Genomic DNA, 18,674 nt, shown 5'->3' with positions numbered 1-18,674 from the left:
TATCATCCAGTAAGTACAAAGCAAAACAATTACGCTAATATAACACCGTAAAAGTGAGGTAAGAAATATGTCAAACCATTCACAGTTACTCAGAGTGAAGAATGGCGAGTGTTAAGAAAAGTACCAGACTCTGAGTCTCTCTTAATGAGGTGCAATCACATGCCACACATGACAAATTAAGAGTAAACCTCAAGGCCAATAAAGGCACATCATGGTCAAATTACGTCTCGCTATTCTAATCTTCAAAGAAAGAATAAGAACTTACTGTTCCAGGTCTGGGATAGGGCACTCTGCCCGTAAACTCCGCCCACTTATACTGTGGCCCCTCCCTGTGGTAGAAGTTTCCTTTGAAGGCACGAATGATGTCTTGCATGCGGTAGACACACACTGCTGATCCATTTAACACATCACTGCGTGTGAAATAGAGGACATATGCTTTAAAAGATGTTTTGAATGTTAATATTTACAGTATGCTTATACCTTGGATTTCAACCCCAAAAACTGATGGAACTACAGGCTATTAGTTTCAGTGTAGGTTCTGTATAATTCATAGCATTTACTAAAATGATGTGCTTTAAGATGAATAACTGAATAATAAGCTTGGATTCACTATATATCTAATACATCTTCATTATAATAGGTTTTTAATGGGCTAGCAATACACTATGTGGCCAAATGTATGTAGACACGCATCCTAATTATTTAGTTCAAGAGTTTTAGCTATGCCCATTGTTAACAGTTGCATAAAATCAAGCGCATAGTCATCTCAATAGACAAGCCTTGGCGGTAGAATGGATCATACTTTAGAGCTCAGTTACTTTAAACCTGGCACTGTCGTAAGATGTCAACTTTGCCACAAGTCAGTTCTGTCCTGCTAGATCTGCCCAGTCAACTGTGAGTGCTATTATTGCAAAATGAAAGCATCTATGAAACAGCTCAACCTCGAATCAGTAGATCATGCAAACTCACAGAGCAGGAACACTGAGTACTGAAGCCTATCCTCTGTCGTATCTCTCACTACAAAGTTCCAATCTGCCTCTCAAAGCAACATCAGCACAAGCAGTGTGCGACAGGAGCATCGTTAAATAAGTTTCCACAGCCAATAAAAATCCACACAAGCATAAGGTCACTATGTGCAATGCTAAGCACCAGTTTGAGTTGTGTTTAAGCATGCCACCACTGGACTTTGGAGCAGTAGAAATGTGTTCTCTGGAGTGCTGAATCATGCTTCACTATCTGACAGTCTCACTGATGAATCTGGATTAGTTGGATACCAGGAGAATACTACCTACTGAAATGTATAACGCTAACAGGAAATTTTGGCAGAGGAAAGATAATGGTCTGGGGCTGTTTTTCAGGGTTTGGGCTTCACTTAGATCCAGTGAAGGGTAATGTTAATTCTACAACATACAAGGACATTTTAGACAAATTGATTGAACAGTGATTGCGAGCCTGGCCTTCTCATCAAACATCATCATCCTCATCCTGACATCACTAATGCTTTTTTGACTGAATGGGCACAAATTCCCACAGATACACTGCAAAATCTTTTAGAAAGCTTTCCCAGAAAAGTGGAGGCTGTTATACCTGCAAAAGGAAAGCTGTAAGCGTGATGGTCAGGTGTCCACATACTTTAGGCCATATACTGTAGTGTATGATTTTATGAATCAGTACAAGTGCACCCGATAACAGAACTGTAGCTAGTGTAACTTTAATTCCTGCTGAAACTATGATCTGCATTGCATATCATTTGTTCTACTAAGACTGTATACATTTTAGAAATTGATTATTTTTGAATTCTAAAGTATTTCATCAATCTTATATTACAGCAATTTGACAAGGTTTTTTTTTTTTAATTAAAAATGTATTTCTTTTTTTTTATCCATTTATATTGTTACAAGTTAGTTCCTATTATTGCTTACATTGCAGCAGCTATAAACAGTCACTCTCTTGCCAGCTTTTCTTTTTTCTCTCTCTTGTTAATGAGTTAATAAAACAACAACAAAAAAAGTCACCTGGAAAGTCACCTCTCTTGAAAATTATCCCATGGCGGAAAATTTACTGACTGTGTCAAAGTTTGGACACTGGAGACTCCTTACATAAATGTTAAGTTTTTATAGACAACATCACCTCATCAATGATTCTATGTTTTTTTTTTCTTAAATAACAACACATTTATTATTAGCCTTAGATTTTGTGGAGCATCTGCCATACAAGCCCCTGTGATTAAGCTGTTACTATAGAAACAATAACGTATTAGAACAAGCATATTACTATAAACTTATGATTTGTCTTGCAACTGTAGTAAGTTGTTTCATCAGCTACTCTAGTCCAGTGTGTTTTAGTGTGTGAGCCTTGTAAAGACTTTACCATCAGTCTGACTACTACACTCACTGTTTCCATTTGCCTAAGTCTGAAGCTGTATTTTAGAACCTTACTCCACCCTTCTGCTTGATTCCGTTTCCTGATTTGGTTGTTCCAGCCAAACCGAAACACACACACACACACACACACACACACACACACACACACACACACAAAATTAATTCAAACAGATGTTGCCAGGCTCACATCTGTACAGACACACACACGCATACACGCACACGCACATATACACACACACACACACACACACACACACACACACACACACACACACACACACATACATGCACACACACACACAAACACACCCACACACACACAGTCCATCACAGTAAGTCAAAGTAGAATAAGTTGCCACACCCATACTCAAGTTTGATCACCAGTGTGATGCCCACAGGCAGGGTGTGTTATATGTTTTATATATTGGAAATATATGGAAATGACTTGTAACGGCTGGTTGGAAAATATGAATATGTGATTGATCTTTGCTACACACATGCACATATGAACTACACAAGCACATGTACTGTATCGCTGTCTGTCTCACACACAACTGCAGAAACCACAGTAACTCTAATAGTGCTGGAAAGAACAGATAATGTGTTCTAAACAGATACAAATATAGATAAAATCATTTCACATGGCATCTGTTTGAGACTAGAGGAGTATAACTAGTAAAGATGCTCGGATAGGATTTTTGCGGCCGATAACAATTACCGATTTCTTGTCATCATGATCGGCTGATACCGATACCGATCATTCGAGCTTTATATAAGTGACATGTAAGCTTTTTTTGACCGTCACTGTTAACCTTTTTTATTCTTCAGACAAAGTAATACCACAGATGTTGCCTTGGTTATATTATTTACATTAATGTTATTTACAGATTGTTGTTTTAATTGAGAATTAAATAAATAAGCACAACATATATTCATTTTACAGTGAACATTTCAGTAGGCCTTTAAAAATACACAGCAACTGGCGAATTTTTCTTTGTTTCCCGAGACCTCGTAATAATTCCACACAGGTGATCACATGACTGCAACGCTAAAGTTGAACGGCATCACGTGTTTTGTGTCCTCACATGTTTTACATCATCGAATTGCGATCAGTTCACGAGATCGGCCAAATTTAGAGACTATCCATAATTACTAGTTAGAAGTATTTACTTTTATGCATATGTGGACAAGTGGTCAGATATGAAGCTTGCAGGTCAATGACAATGTTATTAACGTGTATGTGCTCTGCTGTATAATGCATTTACAGAATCCTTAATAACCGCCATGGTCAGGGTTCCGGAGGTTTAAATGAGGCTAATACGTTATTTATCATTTGGGAAAAAGAATCAACTTAATCCATTATCATAGGTCGCACAAACTAAAATAACTGCATGAGTGGGATGTAACCCCCCCCCCACCAAAAAAAAAAAAAAAACAACAACCCAGTGTCATGCTCATCTCTAGTTGAGACCAACTAGAGTGACTTGAGTCATGTAGCTATGACTGAGAAACTGTCAGAACCAGAATGCCCCGACCATGCTGAAAGTGTTGGCATTTCCCCAGTGTTTTCAAGTGTTTCTGGAGGCATAGACGCAGGGTACATGTCAACAAAAAAAACTGGTATAGGCTGAAATACAGCTACAAATACACATATTTGAAGCACTGAACAGATACAGTTACAAATAATGCTATTGCTTTACACCCCCGCAGTAAACCTCTGACAGATTGAAGTAAAAAGCAGTTTTCAGGCTTCGCTTATGGTGTAAATAAGGGGTGAGTCAGAGGCTCCTCTTTTTGTATGTGGGCCACAAAAACACTGCCACCTGCTTCTCTGAATTAAGGGATTAGCAACCGTGTTCAAGCCGAGGAAATAAAAAAGCAAACATGGGCTCATGCTTACAAATGTCTCCGAATTTCAAACCCAGTTTGCATGAAAATTTAATACTGGTATTATGCGCAAGGTTAGCGGTCGCACTTTCCAATGTCATTCCTAATGGATCTAACATATTGTCATTGCTTAGCAAACTTTTCTGTATTTTGCATGAGCTCAGGTTTCTCGGGTGAGTGTGTGAGTTTACCTGGTGGTAGTAAAGAGGCCGTATATCAGCGGGTTCCTCTCGTCTTTGCCGTGCTGAATGAAGATGTCCTCTGTAGAGAGAAGTCAGTGCATTGTTAGAATAGTAAAAAGATCTTGCACTTTATAGCTTGATTTACGCCTTAATATGTATATTACTTTCAGGAAACATGTCTTTTATGTGCCATTGGATGACAAAAGATATATCCTGTGTTTAACAGAGGTATTGAGAGTGGAGAGGAAATGTGAGACGATGGAGGGAGTCAGTGAGAAAAAGACAGTAGGGGACAGGAGGAGGTGGCTGAATGTAAAAACATTTCTCCTGCATATACATGCAAAAGGAAAACAAAGCTTTCTCACCTCTGTCACACTCTCTTTCTTTGCAAATAAACTTGCACAATGTGACATACTTGTGGTTTCATGCATGCTTTCTGGCTCCCTCCCCCAACACACACCCGCGCACACACACACACACACGCACACGCACACACACACACACACACACACACATTCATATGATCAGAAGGCACGTTGGTACATATCCGCATTCTCATGGTCCTACCATTTCAGATATAATCAGACCTTCTCTCTCTCTCTCTCACACACACACAGACACACACACACCAGTGGAAACTGCAGAATAATCTGAAGAAGCTGTATGTACAGACTCTGCTCACAATGTTCTGTTATATATTCCATTGTATAATAATAATAATAATAATAATAATAATAATAATAATAATAATATGAAAAATAGATAAAACAATAAAAGTTCTAGTAGCTAAATATGTCAGGCTAAAAACTTTATTTATTTATGTATTTATTTATTTGACTATGGATTTAGAGAGGTTGTGTTTCTAATATTCTCTGTAAAACAATTCTGGAGTTTAGGGGTGATGTAGGGAAAACAGCAGGTGAGCACTAACTAACTGAAGTAGGTCTGTCTTAGATAAGTGCTCAGGTTGGACATGACTGCTTCAGGAGATCAGCTAAACCATTTATAGCTGTGTTAAGACTGTGAACTAAAAAAAAAAGTGACCCAGGCATGGTTCTGCTCTGAAATGAGACTGAAATGAATAGTGACAGATTTTCATCTGGGTGATCAGAATGGATTATAGTGCTTTTACACAGTGGTGCTTTGTGCCTAACTGACAAATATAAGACAGACCAAAGATAAAGACAGTGTTGATCCTCCTGATTTCTTCAGTCTCTCTGGGAAAAAAAAATCTTCAACCCCACTCTGCAATTTTCTCACCCCTTCTTTCCATACTCACTTTTCCCCTCTTCTATTTTTGTTTCCCACTTTTAATTACTTTCTCATATCAAAATAGTGGTGGCTTGGCAGTTAAAGGTTTGACCTTGTATTTCAAATCACAAGACTTGAGCAAAACCCTTCAAGTCTTCAGCTGTATGCTTTGACTGTAAATGAATAAACTCTACATCTTTTCTTTTGCTTCTCTCTCTTTCTCTTCTTCCCTTCTTTTGCCCCTCATTTCATTGGGAAACCATAGTGGTGGCAGATTCTCTAAGCAAAAAGCCCAGTTCTTCCTGAAAGTGAGATAGTTTTGTCTGACCCGCACTCATTCACCCTCCATCCTGCCCCTATTTTCTACCATCGCTGTAAACAACCCCCTCTCATCCCGTCACTCTCTCCACCGTTCCCTCCTTCCCGTCCCTGCTAATCTATCTGCCCCACATCCAGGCAAACTGGAGACAGGATGAGGGTGACACACACACACACACACACACACACACACACACACACACACATACACACATACACACATACACACACACACACACACACACACACACACACACACACACACACACACATGCACACAATAAAACAGTTGCAAAACCTTCACAATCGCGCACACACAAACACCTATGACAATACAGTAATCCCAGACATGCTTCAGACAAACAACTAAAATTCTCACCACTTCCAAACCACAAGCCACTAAAAGCCACTAAAATATCTGCTATCTCACACCACACATATTCAAATAAATACACAGTCAGTATAAACTCTGAACTTGGGCAATGGCAGATTTTCTTGCATCATACATACCAACACCTACACTCACACACAACAAACACAAAACCTTCAAATAAACATTTTCCTGAATGAGAATAAAATATTCTAGAAAATAAATAAATCCTAAACAGAGATATTAATTTTGAAATGAGCTGAGATTAAAATAAGGCAAATTCAATACTGTCATTTGTGTTGTTTGAGTTTTTTAAATTAACAAACAGCTGGTAAGCGCTGGTGTGCTATGGTAATATTTTCAAATAACTTTCTTAGCTGAAAAAGTATATAAACTAGGTTTCTAATCATAACCCATTGTATGGCACATTATGCAGAGTTGATATATTTTGTGCTAAAGCTAATTTTGTTAATGTCCTTGAAATATTCATTTATATTATGGACTTGAATGAAAACCTCAAATCCACCACAGGTCTCAGTCACCCTGACAGGGAACATACTTTTTAGGCCAATAATAATACCTTAAACATGTTTTGCACATTCCAAAGATGTTACACATATGCCCTGTAAAGCCACCTCCACAACTGTCACTGTTTCCGCTAACAGTAGATTTAGTACTAAAACTAAAACTGAAAACAAAATATAGAAAAAACTACCAAAAAAAATCAAATTATATATATATATATATATATATATATATATATATATATATATATATATATATATATATATATATAAAGCTTATAGTCACTTTTAATGTTGTGGAAGATCCACAAAATAAGTTCCTGTTATCACCGTTATAGCAACTATAAAGAGTCATTCCCTCACCAACCTCTCTTTTATCAATCTCTTGAAATTAATACAACAAAAAGTGCACCTTCGTCATAAAACCTCTCCCGTGTCAGAAACTTTACCGCTGACTGTTACAAATCACTTATACTGGAGATTCATCTATAAATTATAAATAAGTTTCTCCTCACAGAAAACCTCAGAGTTCTGTCGTTATAAAAACTAACCAACACTTTCTGCAGAATCGAGCATTCAGCAGTTCTGTAGTATAACACTGAAGTGCATACTGTACACTGAAGCACGCGCACTAAAGCATGGTTCTACTTTTAATAGCATCAACAGGCAGATGGCTATTCAAACTGGAGCAGAAATGAATCCACTCAATCATGACTTAATTAAAAATGTAAGTGAGGAATAATAAATCTATGTTACTAAATAAAGTAGGCACAATCTGTTGCAGTGGAAAAGTCATTATGAGAGAGACAGCCCACAGATGCCACATCACAGTCAAAGCAGGTTTGCTCTTAGTGAGGTTTTCACTAGTTGTGGTATAGGTTTGCTCCCCATTCTGGCAAAATCTTCCTTACAAGTATATAAACGGATGGAGCTTTTTGTGGTAAAGTTTTCAGTGATGGTTTTATAGCAAGCTAGGATCAACAATTACATTTGTAGCTCACATGCCAATTTTGGCTCTCTGATTTATAAATTCAGTTCTCACTAGACAAAACATCACCACCCCAACTCTAACTATACACATCTTCAAGGACTCTTTCAACCTTTAAACTTAATTTCTGTTTACTGCATCGATAGTGTATTTGATCTGCTTCCTTACACTGAGGAAATTGGTCTGATTAGCCTGTTTAGCCAAAACATACTTTATTTATTTTATTCAATGCTTAATCATGGATGTTTTAGGGCAGATGTTGACTTCTCCAACAATCGTTCCATTCTTTCTTAGTACAGGGGAAAAAAACCTTACATTTCTTGTCTGTGGTAAGACACTATGTTTAAAAATGCAGAAGTATTCCTTTACATTTCTAAAATGATTCAAAAGTGATTCAAAAGTGCCAGAAGGACATGCTTGTGTTTATGCGTTTATGAATGTGTGTGATTTTTAATCATGCTACGATGGATGTAAAATAAGTGAAAAAATGTGTGCTAAATTAATAAAAGAATAAACCTTATATGACCTTCGAATTGTCAAGCTGAGCACATAAATGCCTACAGACATGATGCAAGAGATATACGTTGTTGTTGTTCTTTCAGCTGCTCTTGTTAGGGGTCTCCACAGTGGATCACTGGTCTCCATATTTGATTTGGCACAGGTTTTACGCTGGATACCCGTCCTGATACAACCCTCCCATTTTATCCGGGCTTGAGACTGGCACTGAGTGCAACCCCCAGTGGCTAGGGTTCCCTACCTGGGAATCAAAACCAGGTCACAGTGAGAGTGTTGGATCCTTAGCCACTAGTCCACCAGGGAACTACTGCAAGTGCAAAATATAAACTATAATACTATACAGGACTTTTTTACTAGGTAAGCAGCACCATAACCCACCAAGTAGGCTGGTAAATTAAGTGAATTTTATATATGACAGATGGATGTTATTTATAATCCTTGGTTTTATTTATATGTGTTAAAATCCAGATTAAGATTTTTCATCTAGACCCTAGCTCTAGCAGCCTTTACAGTACCATTGGCCACACACTGAGTGTAGTGTGGTCTATCCATGCACCGCAAGCTCTGCATCATGAGGGCCCCAGAGCCACAAGAGCCTGCTGGGAGATGTAGTTGTTCCAGGCAACAGAGCATGGTGTAAATATCACACTGATGGAATTTTCACAGACACGCTGATGGCGCCGTAAGCACAAGATGGTTGTAATAATGTTGTCATGGCTATGTAAGATTAAGCGATTGGAAGCTGGGACTTGATTTTATTGGGTTATGTAGTCATGGAAACTTTAGTAAGCGTATGAGATATTATTTAGTCTTTATATTATCAATTGAAAGGGTGTATCAAGGCTGTTCAAACCTGCTCTGAGATCTTTAACACTGAAGAGTGTAGCTCAGGCTCAAAATAAACACACCTAATGCAAGCAACCAATGCCTTCAGGAGCATCTTAATTTAGAGACAGGTGTGTTTTAAGCAAAATCCACTAAAATTTAACATGCACCAAACAAGCTTAAAAAGCTAAAAAGATTAACACTACTTTGCACTATTGGCGGATAGTGGTAGTGAAAGTCCATACCACTTTACATAATCAACACTTAGTTAATACACAGCTAATACATAGCTAAATCATAGCTAATACACCACTAAAATTCACATCATCACTGCTGGCAGCCATTTCCTGTATTTAAAATGACATTTCCTTCCAGTGATTCATGAGTTTAAAAAAATACAGTCCTTCATGTAGTGACAATAACATTGTATGAACATTTAAAATGAATAACAATCATACAATGAATAACAAGTCTTGTTAGACAGTAAGGTTTCCAGATTTGCTAGTATTTTGGATTTCGTCAAATTGCTAACATTTAGCTATACATTTTGCATGTTGCATTTGCGACATTTCATGAAACGAGTGAATTTGTTTGTTCAACATGGGAGGTTGAACAAAATTGAACTCGCTCTTCAATTATAATATAATTATATAATGAAGTTATAAGAAAACCCAATGCTAGGCAGCTGGGAAATGAACAAGCTAGCTAGCAAGACTAAGGGTAATGATTTATAGCTAGCTCTTAAGTAGCTCTTAGCTGCTAAGTAAAGGTGAAATGACAATGAAAACAAGACAAAATACTTGGAAATATCACCATATTCCTCAAATGTGTTTGCAAGTTACTAAGAAAAGACTTTATACTGTATGACAAAAATAACACCATATTTACCATTTGCTTTGACTTTCATGGTTTCTGCCTTATTGTGAGCATTGTGCCACACCACTTAAACTTGAAACGGAAAAAAATAAACCTCCAAAGTTGCGAATACCACAAGACTGGGTTGTTCATATGGAATCTGTTAGAAAGTGGTCACATGCTTTTCTTTAATGCTAACCACTAACCACTATGCCTCTGCACGACTGGCATGATCCTTTTACATTTACATAGAAAAGATAGAGGGAGAGATTGTGTAGAAGCAGTTATGAGATGTGAAAACACCTTATACAGATATCAAACCAGAGCTTAAATGTTTGGTGAAGGTATAATAAAGGGTTTTTGTTGGAAGTGTATTTGTGTTGCGTATGTGTGAGTGTGTGTGTATGACTGTGTGTGTGCATGTTTGATATAGTTCATTTAGTCTAATCACAGAAGAATTGTTTATTCTACAGCTTTTGCTTACAGAGACTGAGTGATAAGAACCTGGTTTGTGTGAATGTGTGTATGTGTGTGTGTGTGTGTAAACACTGATCACGGAGCTTTGATATACCTTGGCATGTTTTCTAAGCGTTATCTGAAGCATAGGTATATCTTTCAGACCGAAAATACACTTGAACATTCATTATTTTATGCTTAACATTCATTTTATTTTTGTTTTAATTAGGAATTATTTTAATTATTAGTGTGCACTACTTACGCAGTTGGTCAAAGTGTGTCTGTAAGCCATCAGGTCCGGGTACAGAACAGATCATTCGAGCTTTCTGAAACGTACTCCACTTATTCACCAAACTGCGCTGGCCACCAATGTCATTCTACATAAACACATACACAAACACACAAACTTCACAAAACATACCAAAACTGCGGGCAGATGATCAGATGATCACATCAAAATGTAATCTGTGATTTCAGGTATTTGATTAAAGTACAGTGATGTACTACTCAAACATATGGGTCAGGCAGAAATGCAGACGGGCACGTCCACCTCCATGCATGTAGGTAGATATGCAAGTGCACAGTCCCAAAAGAGAAGGTATGCACAAACCACACACACACACCTTGCAGACGCGGGCGACTCGAGTGTACAGGACTTTGCCGGCGGGCCCCTCAGCCTCCTGAGCACGCTCAGTGAAGAACAAGTAGACCTTATCATCTTCCTCATTATCGCTCTCCTTCATCACGGCCACACGCACAAACTCAGCGTCTGAGACAGACAGAGAAAAACAGAAGGGAGAAAGAGAAAAAAGAAAGTGAAAAGGTTCATTGATTTAGAAGAAATGAGACTTTTGATACGGCCATTTCTTTGTATGTCAGAGTACTTACGCATGGATTAAACAAGACGGGCTATGCTGTTGTAGGAAAAAAATAATCAATGATGTGCGTGCTGCGATGTAGAATTACTTTTACCAGTCAAACGTGGATTATTTTCCTATCACAACACATCCCAAATTGTTGTATCCCTTTCGAACCATTCACAATTTTTGATTTGTTAAAGAACAACATTTCATAGTTACCATTAATGTGGTATGTCTCCCAAACAAGTTAGTTCCTGTTATCACTCACACTGTAACAGCTATAAACTGTCATTCCCTCACTTTCTCTTGAAACTTAAAGGAATAGTGTTCCGTCTACTGTTATGGAGCAAGGACACTCAGAATTGAGAATTAACAATATTAAAGTGTAGTTCATCTAATAATAAAATTTATACAACTTTCCACTTGCCACAAATGAATTTGTTCAAACAACAAATGACTGCCTCTTTATTTATACACTGGAGCTACAAGGCTAATGTAGCTAACAAGTAGGGGAAGCATAGCTTCCAGATCAGATTAGCACTGTGCAATAATTATCCTTGTTTAGCCTCGTAGAGCTGGTGCAAAAGCAAACTTCAGACATTAAACTAAACCACTACATTTGTGGTGAAAATGTGTAAATGTATTTTTTTTAAATGAGTCGTAACAGGCGAGTTTTGCCTTGTTGCGTCTCTGTTTTCAAGTGTTCCTTTCTCTGTGTTCCTTTCTATCCACCTGCTACTCTGTACTGATTTATATTGATCTATTTATTTTTCTGTACATGTGAAAGTGTGGGAGTGTGTGTACCCTGAAGCCAGGTTGGCTCATATTGCTCTGTGCGGATCACATGACGTTCTCCCAGACTACGAAAAAATGCAGAGTCGCGACTCATAAAGTCAGAAGTGATTCCAGCATACAGCTCTCCATCTGCAATGACACACACACAAGCACAAGCACAAACAGTAAGTTTAAAGGACATCAAACTTAAAAATGAAGATTAAAGGTTACACACACACACACACACACACACACACACACACACACACAAACTGCAGTACCAATGATGGCAGTAGCAGTCTTTTGGTGGGGGTCATAAGGACACTTTCCTTTTCCAGACTCTGTCTGTTCATACTGCAGCGTCTGATCCTCAGCCTGCAACACACACACACACACACGCACACACACACACACACACACACACACACACACGCACACACATACACATTATACTCATCACGTCTGTGCATTCACTACCATGGATTGCAAACATGGTTATACCACAGTTACTATGGTAATTACTACTTGTTATAATACTGTTACTATGGTAATTACTACCTGTCATAACACTGTTACTATGGTAATTACTACTTGTTATAACACTGTTACTATGGTAATTACTACTTGTTATAACACTGGTATTATGGTAGTTACCACTGGTTATAACACTGTTACTATAGTAGTTATAGCATACTAGTAATTACAATAGAGAGAATTCTTGAAATTCCTGGTTCACTGCTTTCATAGCCACAACACTGATTTTCAAAACTGTAATGGTTTAGCCTTGAAGGAAGTTCATGCATCACCAACTTTCTATGAGATTATGGCAACGCTCCCAAAATAGTACACTATATAGAAAATACAGTGCGTTTTCAGACACACTTAAAGTGAACGCATTACTAATGAGTGTGTGTTTTTTTTTACCATCTACATATTGTCTATTGCATGGCGAGGAGGGGAATGTCAGAAATATCATATCAGGATATATGGTATGCTAGCAAAATAGCAGTGCAGCATTTAAAAAAAAAAAAAAAAAAAAACTTCTAAGAAACAGAGTTCAATGTCCAACCAGCTTGTTGTGCAGCAAATGGAGTTGGTCAGGGTTATACTAGGACTGACAATACCCCAATCAAATAGTATTGTGACATCATTTATGTTGAATGCTTGATTCTGATTGGTCAAAAGGTATTGGAAGGTACTGCATTTTTGCCTTGTAAACTTATAAATGTGATAGAGAGAAAGAATATTTTGGTAAGGGAAGGACATAAAAGTAATAACAGTAACTAATTTGTGTCACAAACGTTCCACAACATAAAATATAACTATGAATACTTTAATAAAAATAGTTTGATGCACTGTTTTTTAATGAATAAAAACAGTAGTTGTCTGAAAATTACTCTGCTATAAGAGATAGCTTCGCCGATTACTTCGTTGATTACAACAGGACATCCTGAAGTGTTTAATTCCTTATATATCACCCATCTTACAGCCATAATATAGCATTCTGTACCATGAGGAAGAGGCGGGTGGGGATGTAGGCACAGCGAGGGTTGAAGGCTCCCGTTCCACAGGCGTACAGGTGCGTTTGGTTATAGGGCTCCAATACACGCAAGAAATTGGCACAGTCCAGCTAGACCGGGCACAACAAAACAGGAAATGAATATATGAATATATTACATGAATATGAAAGTCTATTTAAATAGTAAATAGTGTGTATTTTACCTTTAAGTCTTTTCCAGCCATCAGACAGTCCTGGATTCGATCTGGACTCGCAGGCCAGTAAATCTGAAACACAAACATAGAAGCAACAGAAGTCATAAAAAAGAAATGCACACAGTCAAATGTAGTAATAATAATAATAATGATAATAATAATAATAATAATAATAATAATAATTCTGTTAGTGTAAATGATTGTGTAAATGATTGTTGGCTAATGTATTAAAGATGGATGAGTCAGTGCATGAATAACAGCTCCCACTCCTGAGACCTTATTGAACTGGCATTCCTGTATCTTTCAGATTTAATCTGCATAAATGTACAGTTAGTCATGTAGGGTAGGGACACACACACACACACACACACACACACACACACACACACACACACACACACACACGGAGTTAGTCACTTAAATGGAAAGGGCTGGACTGAAATGGCAGTTTTGATAAGATAAGGCAGTTTCTGCTTCTGGATTCCTGCACATATTTTATAGATGTCTGTGTGTGTGTGTGTGTGTGTGTGTGTGTGTGTGTGTGTGTGTCTGTGCGCGCTTGTGTGCGCATGAACATGTTGCAACACAATGCTGCAGTATGACCTGCTGTTTAGGTCTTTATTCATATGTTATCTCACTTAAAATACTCAAATACGCCATTTTAACCTTTCAGATAAACATTATCTAACATAACATTTTACATTTATTCATTTAGCAGATGCTTTTATCCAAAGCGAGATACAAATGAGATATAAGCGAAGCGATATATCAAGTAGAGAACAATACAAGTAGTGCTACCATTCAAGATTTTTAATCTAGAGTTCTAGAGAATCAAAATGCAGAATGTTTAAAAAAAAATGTTTTCTTTTACGTCTTCAGACAAAGTGATGAGCATTAAACTCACAGCCTTGTGGTGACAGAACTTTAATGACCGAGCTCTTGCCCAAGTAAGCAGTACTATTTGCATAAATGGCACCTCATACTACATGGGTTCTTGCCTTTACTCGCACGCATGCACATACACATATACACACACACACACACACTCACAGAGCATAAGGTGGTGTCACTGATGTAATGCGACAGTGGCAATGCGGCAGGACTGAAGTCCTGCTCCTTTCATTATTGCTGTGAGCTGTGTGTGAGACAAAGTGAGGACTGAGAATGTGTGATCACCTTGCGATGGGGTTGTGTAACATCATCCAGGCTGGCTGACAGTAAATAGTCCTTCATGCTGATGTACAGGCTACGGCCATCTTCATCAGGGAGCAGAGAGTTCAGATCCCCCGCAGAGAGCGGCAAAGACATCAACCTGCCACTACGGACTAGCTCTGAGAGACACAGACAGATAGGGACAGACGTTATGAAACGTTTTCCAATAACGCTGTTTCACATCTGGGATAAAACCCCAGGACTACAATTGCTATGTTAGCTTTAGAACTGCAAACAGTTTCGCACTCAAGTTTCCATGAGTAAACAGTTGACAATGTCAACAAATTGTGAAAACTATAACGAATTTCCTGGTTACACATTTACACATTTTGACCATGTAGTACACAGTTACTGGGAATAACTGGGAATTATATATAATTGCACTATCCGGTGTCACCCAGATGAGGATGGGTTCTCTTTTGAGTCTGGTTCCTCTCAAGGTTTCTTCCTCATATCACCTCAGGGAGTTTTTCATCGCATCTGTAGCACACAATTACCACATACAGGAAATTCCACACATTTCCCTGAACTGAGAAAAGAGTGAAAAGCACGCTTATAATGGAAGACAAAAATTAAGGAATTAAGTATGGACCCACAGCCAGATGTTGGGAATGTAAAAATTTACATTTTAAACATGTAGAATATGCTCTTTCATTGAATTTTACAGAGGAAAGAATGGTTATGTGCTTAGATAGCAGATACAGTACCAGATAGCAGTAAACCTTTATGTGCATGAATACCAGAAAACCTTCAGGGAAGTGTGTGTTAACAAAATTATTTTGTACTACATTGCTCTAGTTGAATAAATGTACATGTTTGTTAAGACTTTATCTCATGTAAGCCTCATCATAATGCATTTATTGTTGTAGTGAAACAGTTTTGGGTTCAGATTTTTATAGTCATGTGTTTTATTTTATTAAAGGAATTCAACTGCCTTTAAACGTACAAACATTATAAACAGGGTTTGTCTATTTTTTGCAATACACGGAAATGTGTCAAAATTCTTGTCCATGGTAATTGCCCATACACTCCAGATGCATGTGTCATAAGCCAAGAAGCGGGAGAGGGAGAGGGAGTGATTTAACACATGTTTAATATAGCCAGCCCAATATTACATAATACAAATGGCATAAGCAAAGGAAATATTCCTGAAATATGAAAAGGATTTGAGTCAGAAAACTGTCCAAAATTAGAAGAGAAAGATAGACTAGTTGTAAAACACAGACTCTATGTCTTGGATCAATACACTCTAGAGTAGATCAGAACTGGAGAGAAGAATGCTGGGCTAAAATGACAGAAGAATCTGGATTTGTTTAGTCTGTATTATGGAGCAGATCTGAGAGAAGCACGTCCAAAACGTGCATTTTTCAAGCGCCCCGTCTCTCTCTGTAATATCGCATACATTTTTGAGGTTACTGGAAGACAACACTACCACACACAGACACACAAACAAACACACAAAAAATCAGACACATTCTAGGATGTCTAAGGACAAGAAGCTAGACAGCTGGACCAGAAAAACCAGCTCTGAAATCCAATAATCTACAGACTCATCCTGCCTGCTGATGACCGAAGGATGAACCAATGGGTCAAAAAGATAAAGATATGAAGCAATGAGGATATTACACACACACACACACCCACACCCACACACACACACACACACACACACACACACACACATACTAGTATCCCTGTGGTGAGTTTAGCAATTGAACACATCACTGTTAAAACCTGACAGCAGTAACGCAATCTACATGCATGCACACACACGTACAAAACACACACACAGAGTTTGTAGCTGCCTTGGATTTGTGGTCAGCTGACAAATATGACTTTTGCAGATTGTTTCATACACACACACACACACACACACACACACACACACACACACCACACACACACATACCTCTCTAAAGCGCAAAACATAGTTCCTTAATTAGAATTATTCACAGACTCTTCTTGTGTGCCCACAGAATAGTATTACCCTCACAACCTCTCCACACACACACACACACACACACACACACAGATTCCTGAGTCAGTGAGAGCAGCACCAGCTGCGCCCACCCCACCCTTGCCGGTGGTGGTGGTGGTGGTGGTGGTGGGGGGGGGTTCGGGGGGCCGGGTATGTGCAGTGTGTGTAAACTAAAAACCCCTCCAAAGGATTATGGCTGGTATTCCACCTGTCTCTCAGTGTGTGTGTGTGTGTGTGTGTGTGTGTGTGTGTGTGGCCTGGGTTCTGGGCTCAGTTTCATATGACCCCTTAATGACTAGTTACTAAAGCCAAGTAACCTTTGACCTCAAATGGCTTAATTTAAAAAAAAAAAAAAAAACTAAACTTTTTAACCTTTATCACATAATCAAACAAATACTCAGATACATTCATCCTTTCATCCATCTGACTGTCCATCCCTCCATCCACACATCCATCATTCCATCCATTTGTCTGTTCATCCATCTATTTCCATACACAATCTCTCTCTTCAATCATCCATCCATCCATCATCCATCCCTACACCACTTCTCCACCCATCCTTACATCCACCAACACGTCTTTCCATCCATCCATCCACCCACCTTTCCATTCATCCATCCACCAACCCATCCATCCATCTTTCATCCGTCAATCCATCCATCCATCCACTAACCTATCCATCCATCCCTCCATCCCTCCATCCATCCATCCATCCACTAACCCATCCATCCACCAACCCATCAATCCATCCTTCCATCCATCCATCCATCCACCACCCATGTAATCATCCATCTATACACCAATCATCCATCCATCCATTCATACACCACTTATCCATCCATCCATCCACCCATGACCTATTCATCCCTACACCACCCACACATCCATCCATCCATCCATCCATCCATCTGTCCACCACCCATTCATCCCTCCACCACCCATCCATTCATTTACCCATTTATCCATCCATCATCCAAAATGTCTGTCAATTTATCCATTCTCTTCAACAACCTGTCCATCCATCCATCCCACATCCATCTGCTTCCATCATTCCATCCTGTCTGATTCCATCACACAGCAGCCACCAATCTATCTATCCATTAATCCATCTGTCCCTATGCCACTCATCTATCCCTATCAGTTCATCTATTCAGTTCTTTCTTTGTTCAAACTTTTCACGCACTTGGTAAGAGGAAGCATTTCATATTCAAATCTGGGTGGGAACATCAGCAGAAGATATCCAGTATTTAACCTCTCTCTCTCTCTCTCTCTCTCTCTCTCTCTCTGTATGTGTGTATCAGATTACCTTAGTCATGGGGATGCTCATTGTAGAATATTTGATTATTGCAAATGTGTTCTGTGTGATACTGATAAAGATATTTTTATATCAGAGACAACACACACACACACACACACACACACACACACACACACACAACACAATACACACTTATTATTTGACCGAAAGGCCTTAGCGGTCTGATATCTTTCTTGTCTTCAGAAAAACTTGAGATGTAATGGTCACTGTAACTAAAATAACACCTACAAGCACATAAATTAAAATAAAATAAATAAAAATAA

General features: G+C 38.4%; 1 protein-coding gene across 1 annotated transcript in view; it reads right to left on the bottom strand.

The window, feature by feature from the left end:
* The window catches only part of sema3h (sema domain, immunoglobulin domain (Ig), short basic domain, secreted, (semaphorin) 3H), a 29,320-nt gene that overhangs the window by 5,994 nt on the left and 4,652 nt on the right, over positions 1-18,674 (bottom strand). Inside the window, exons 2-10 of the mRNA XM_017468304.3 lie at positions 15,080-15,234; positions 13,913-13,975; positions 13,701-13,820; positions 12,472-12,565; positions 12,221-12,340; positions 11,180-11,325; positions 10,819-10,933; positions 4,463-4,532; positions 266-410 (exon numbers count right to left, since the gene is read on the bottom strand). Coding sequence (XP_017323793.1) covers positions 266-410; positions 4,463-4,532; positions 10,819-10,933; positions 11,180-11,325; positions 12,221-12,340; positions 12,472-12,565; positions 13,701-13,820; positions 13,913-13,975; positions 15,080-15,234 — 1,028 coding nt within the window. The remainder of the gene's footprint in view (positions 1-265; positions 411-4,462; positions 4,533-10,818; positions 10,934-11,179; positions 11,326-12,220; positions 12,341-12,471; positions 12,566-13,700; positions 13,821-13,912; positions 13,976-15,079; positions 15,235-18,674) is intronic.

Source organism: Ictalurus punctatus, chromosome 5 (genome assembly GCF_001660625.3).
Source record: "Ictalurus punctatus breed USDA103 chromosome 5, Coco_2.0, whole genome shotgun sequence".
Lineage (NCBI taxonomy): Eukaryota > Metazoa > Chordata > Actinopteri > Siluriformes > Ictaluridae > Ictalurus > Ictalurus punctatus.
Note: the sequence above shows the minus strand (reverse complement) of the source record. Positions and strands in the feature narration are given on the sequence as shown.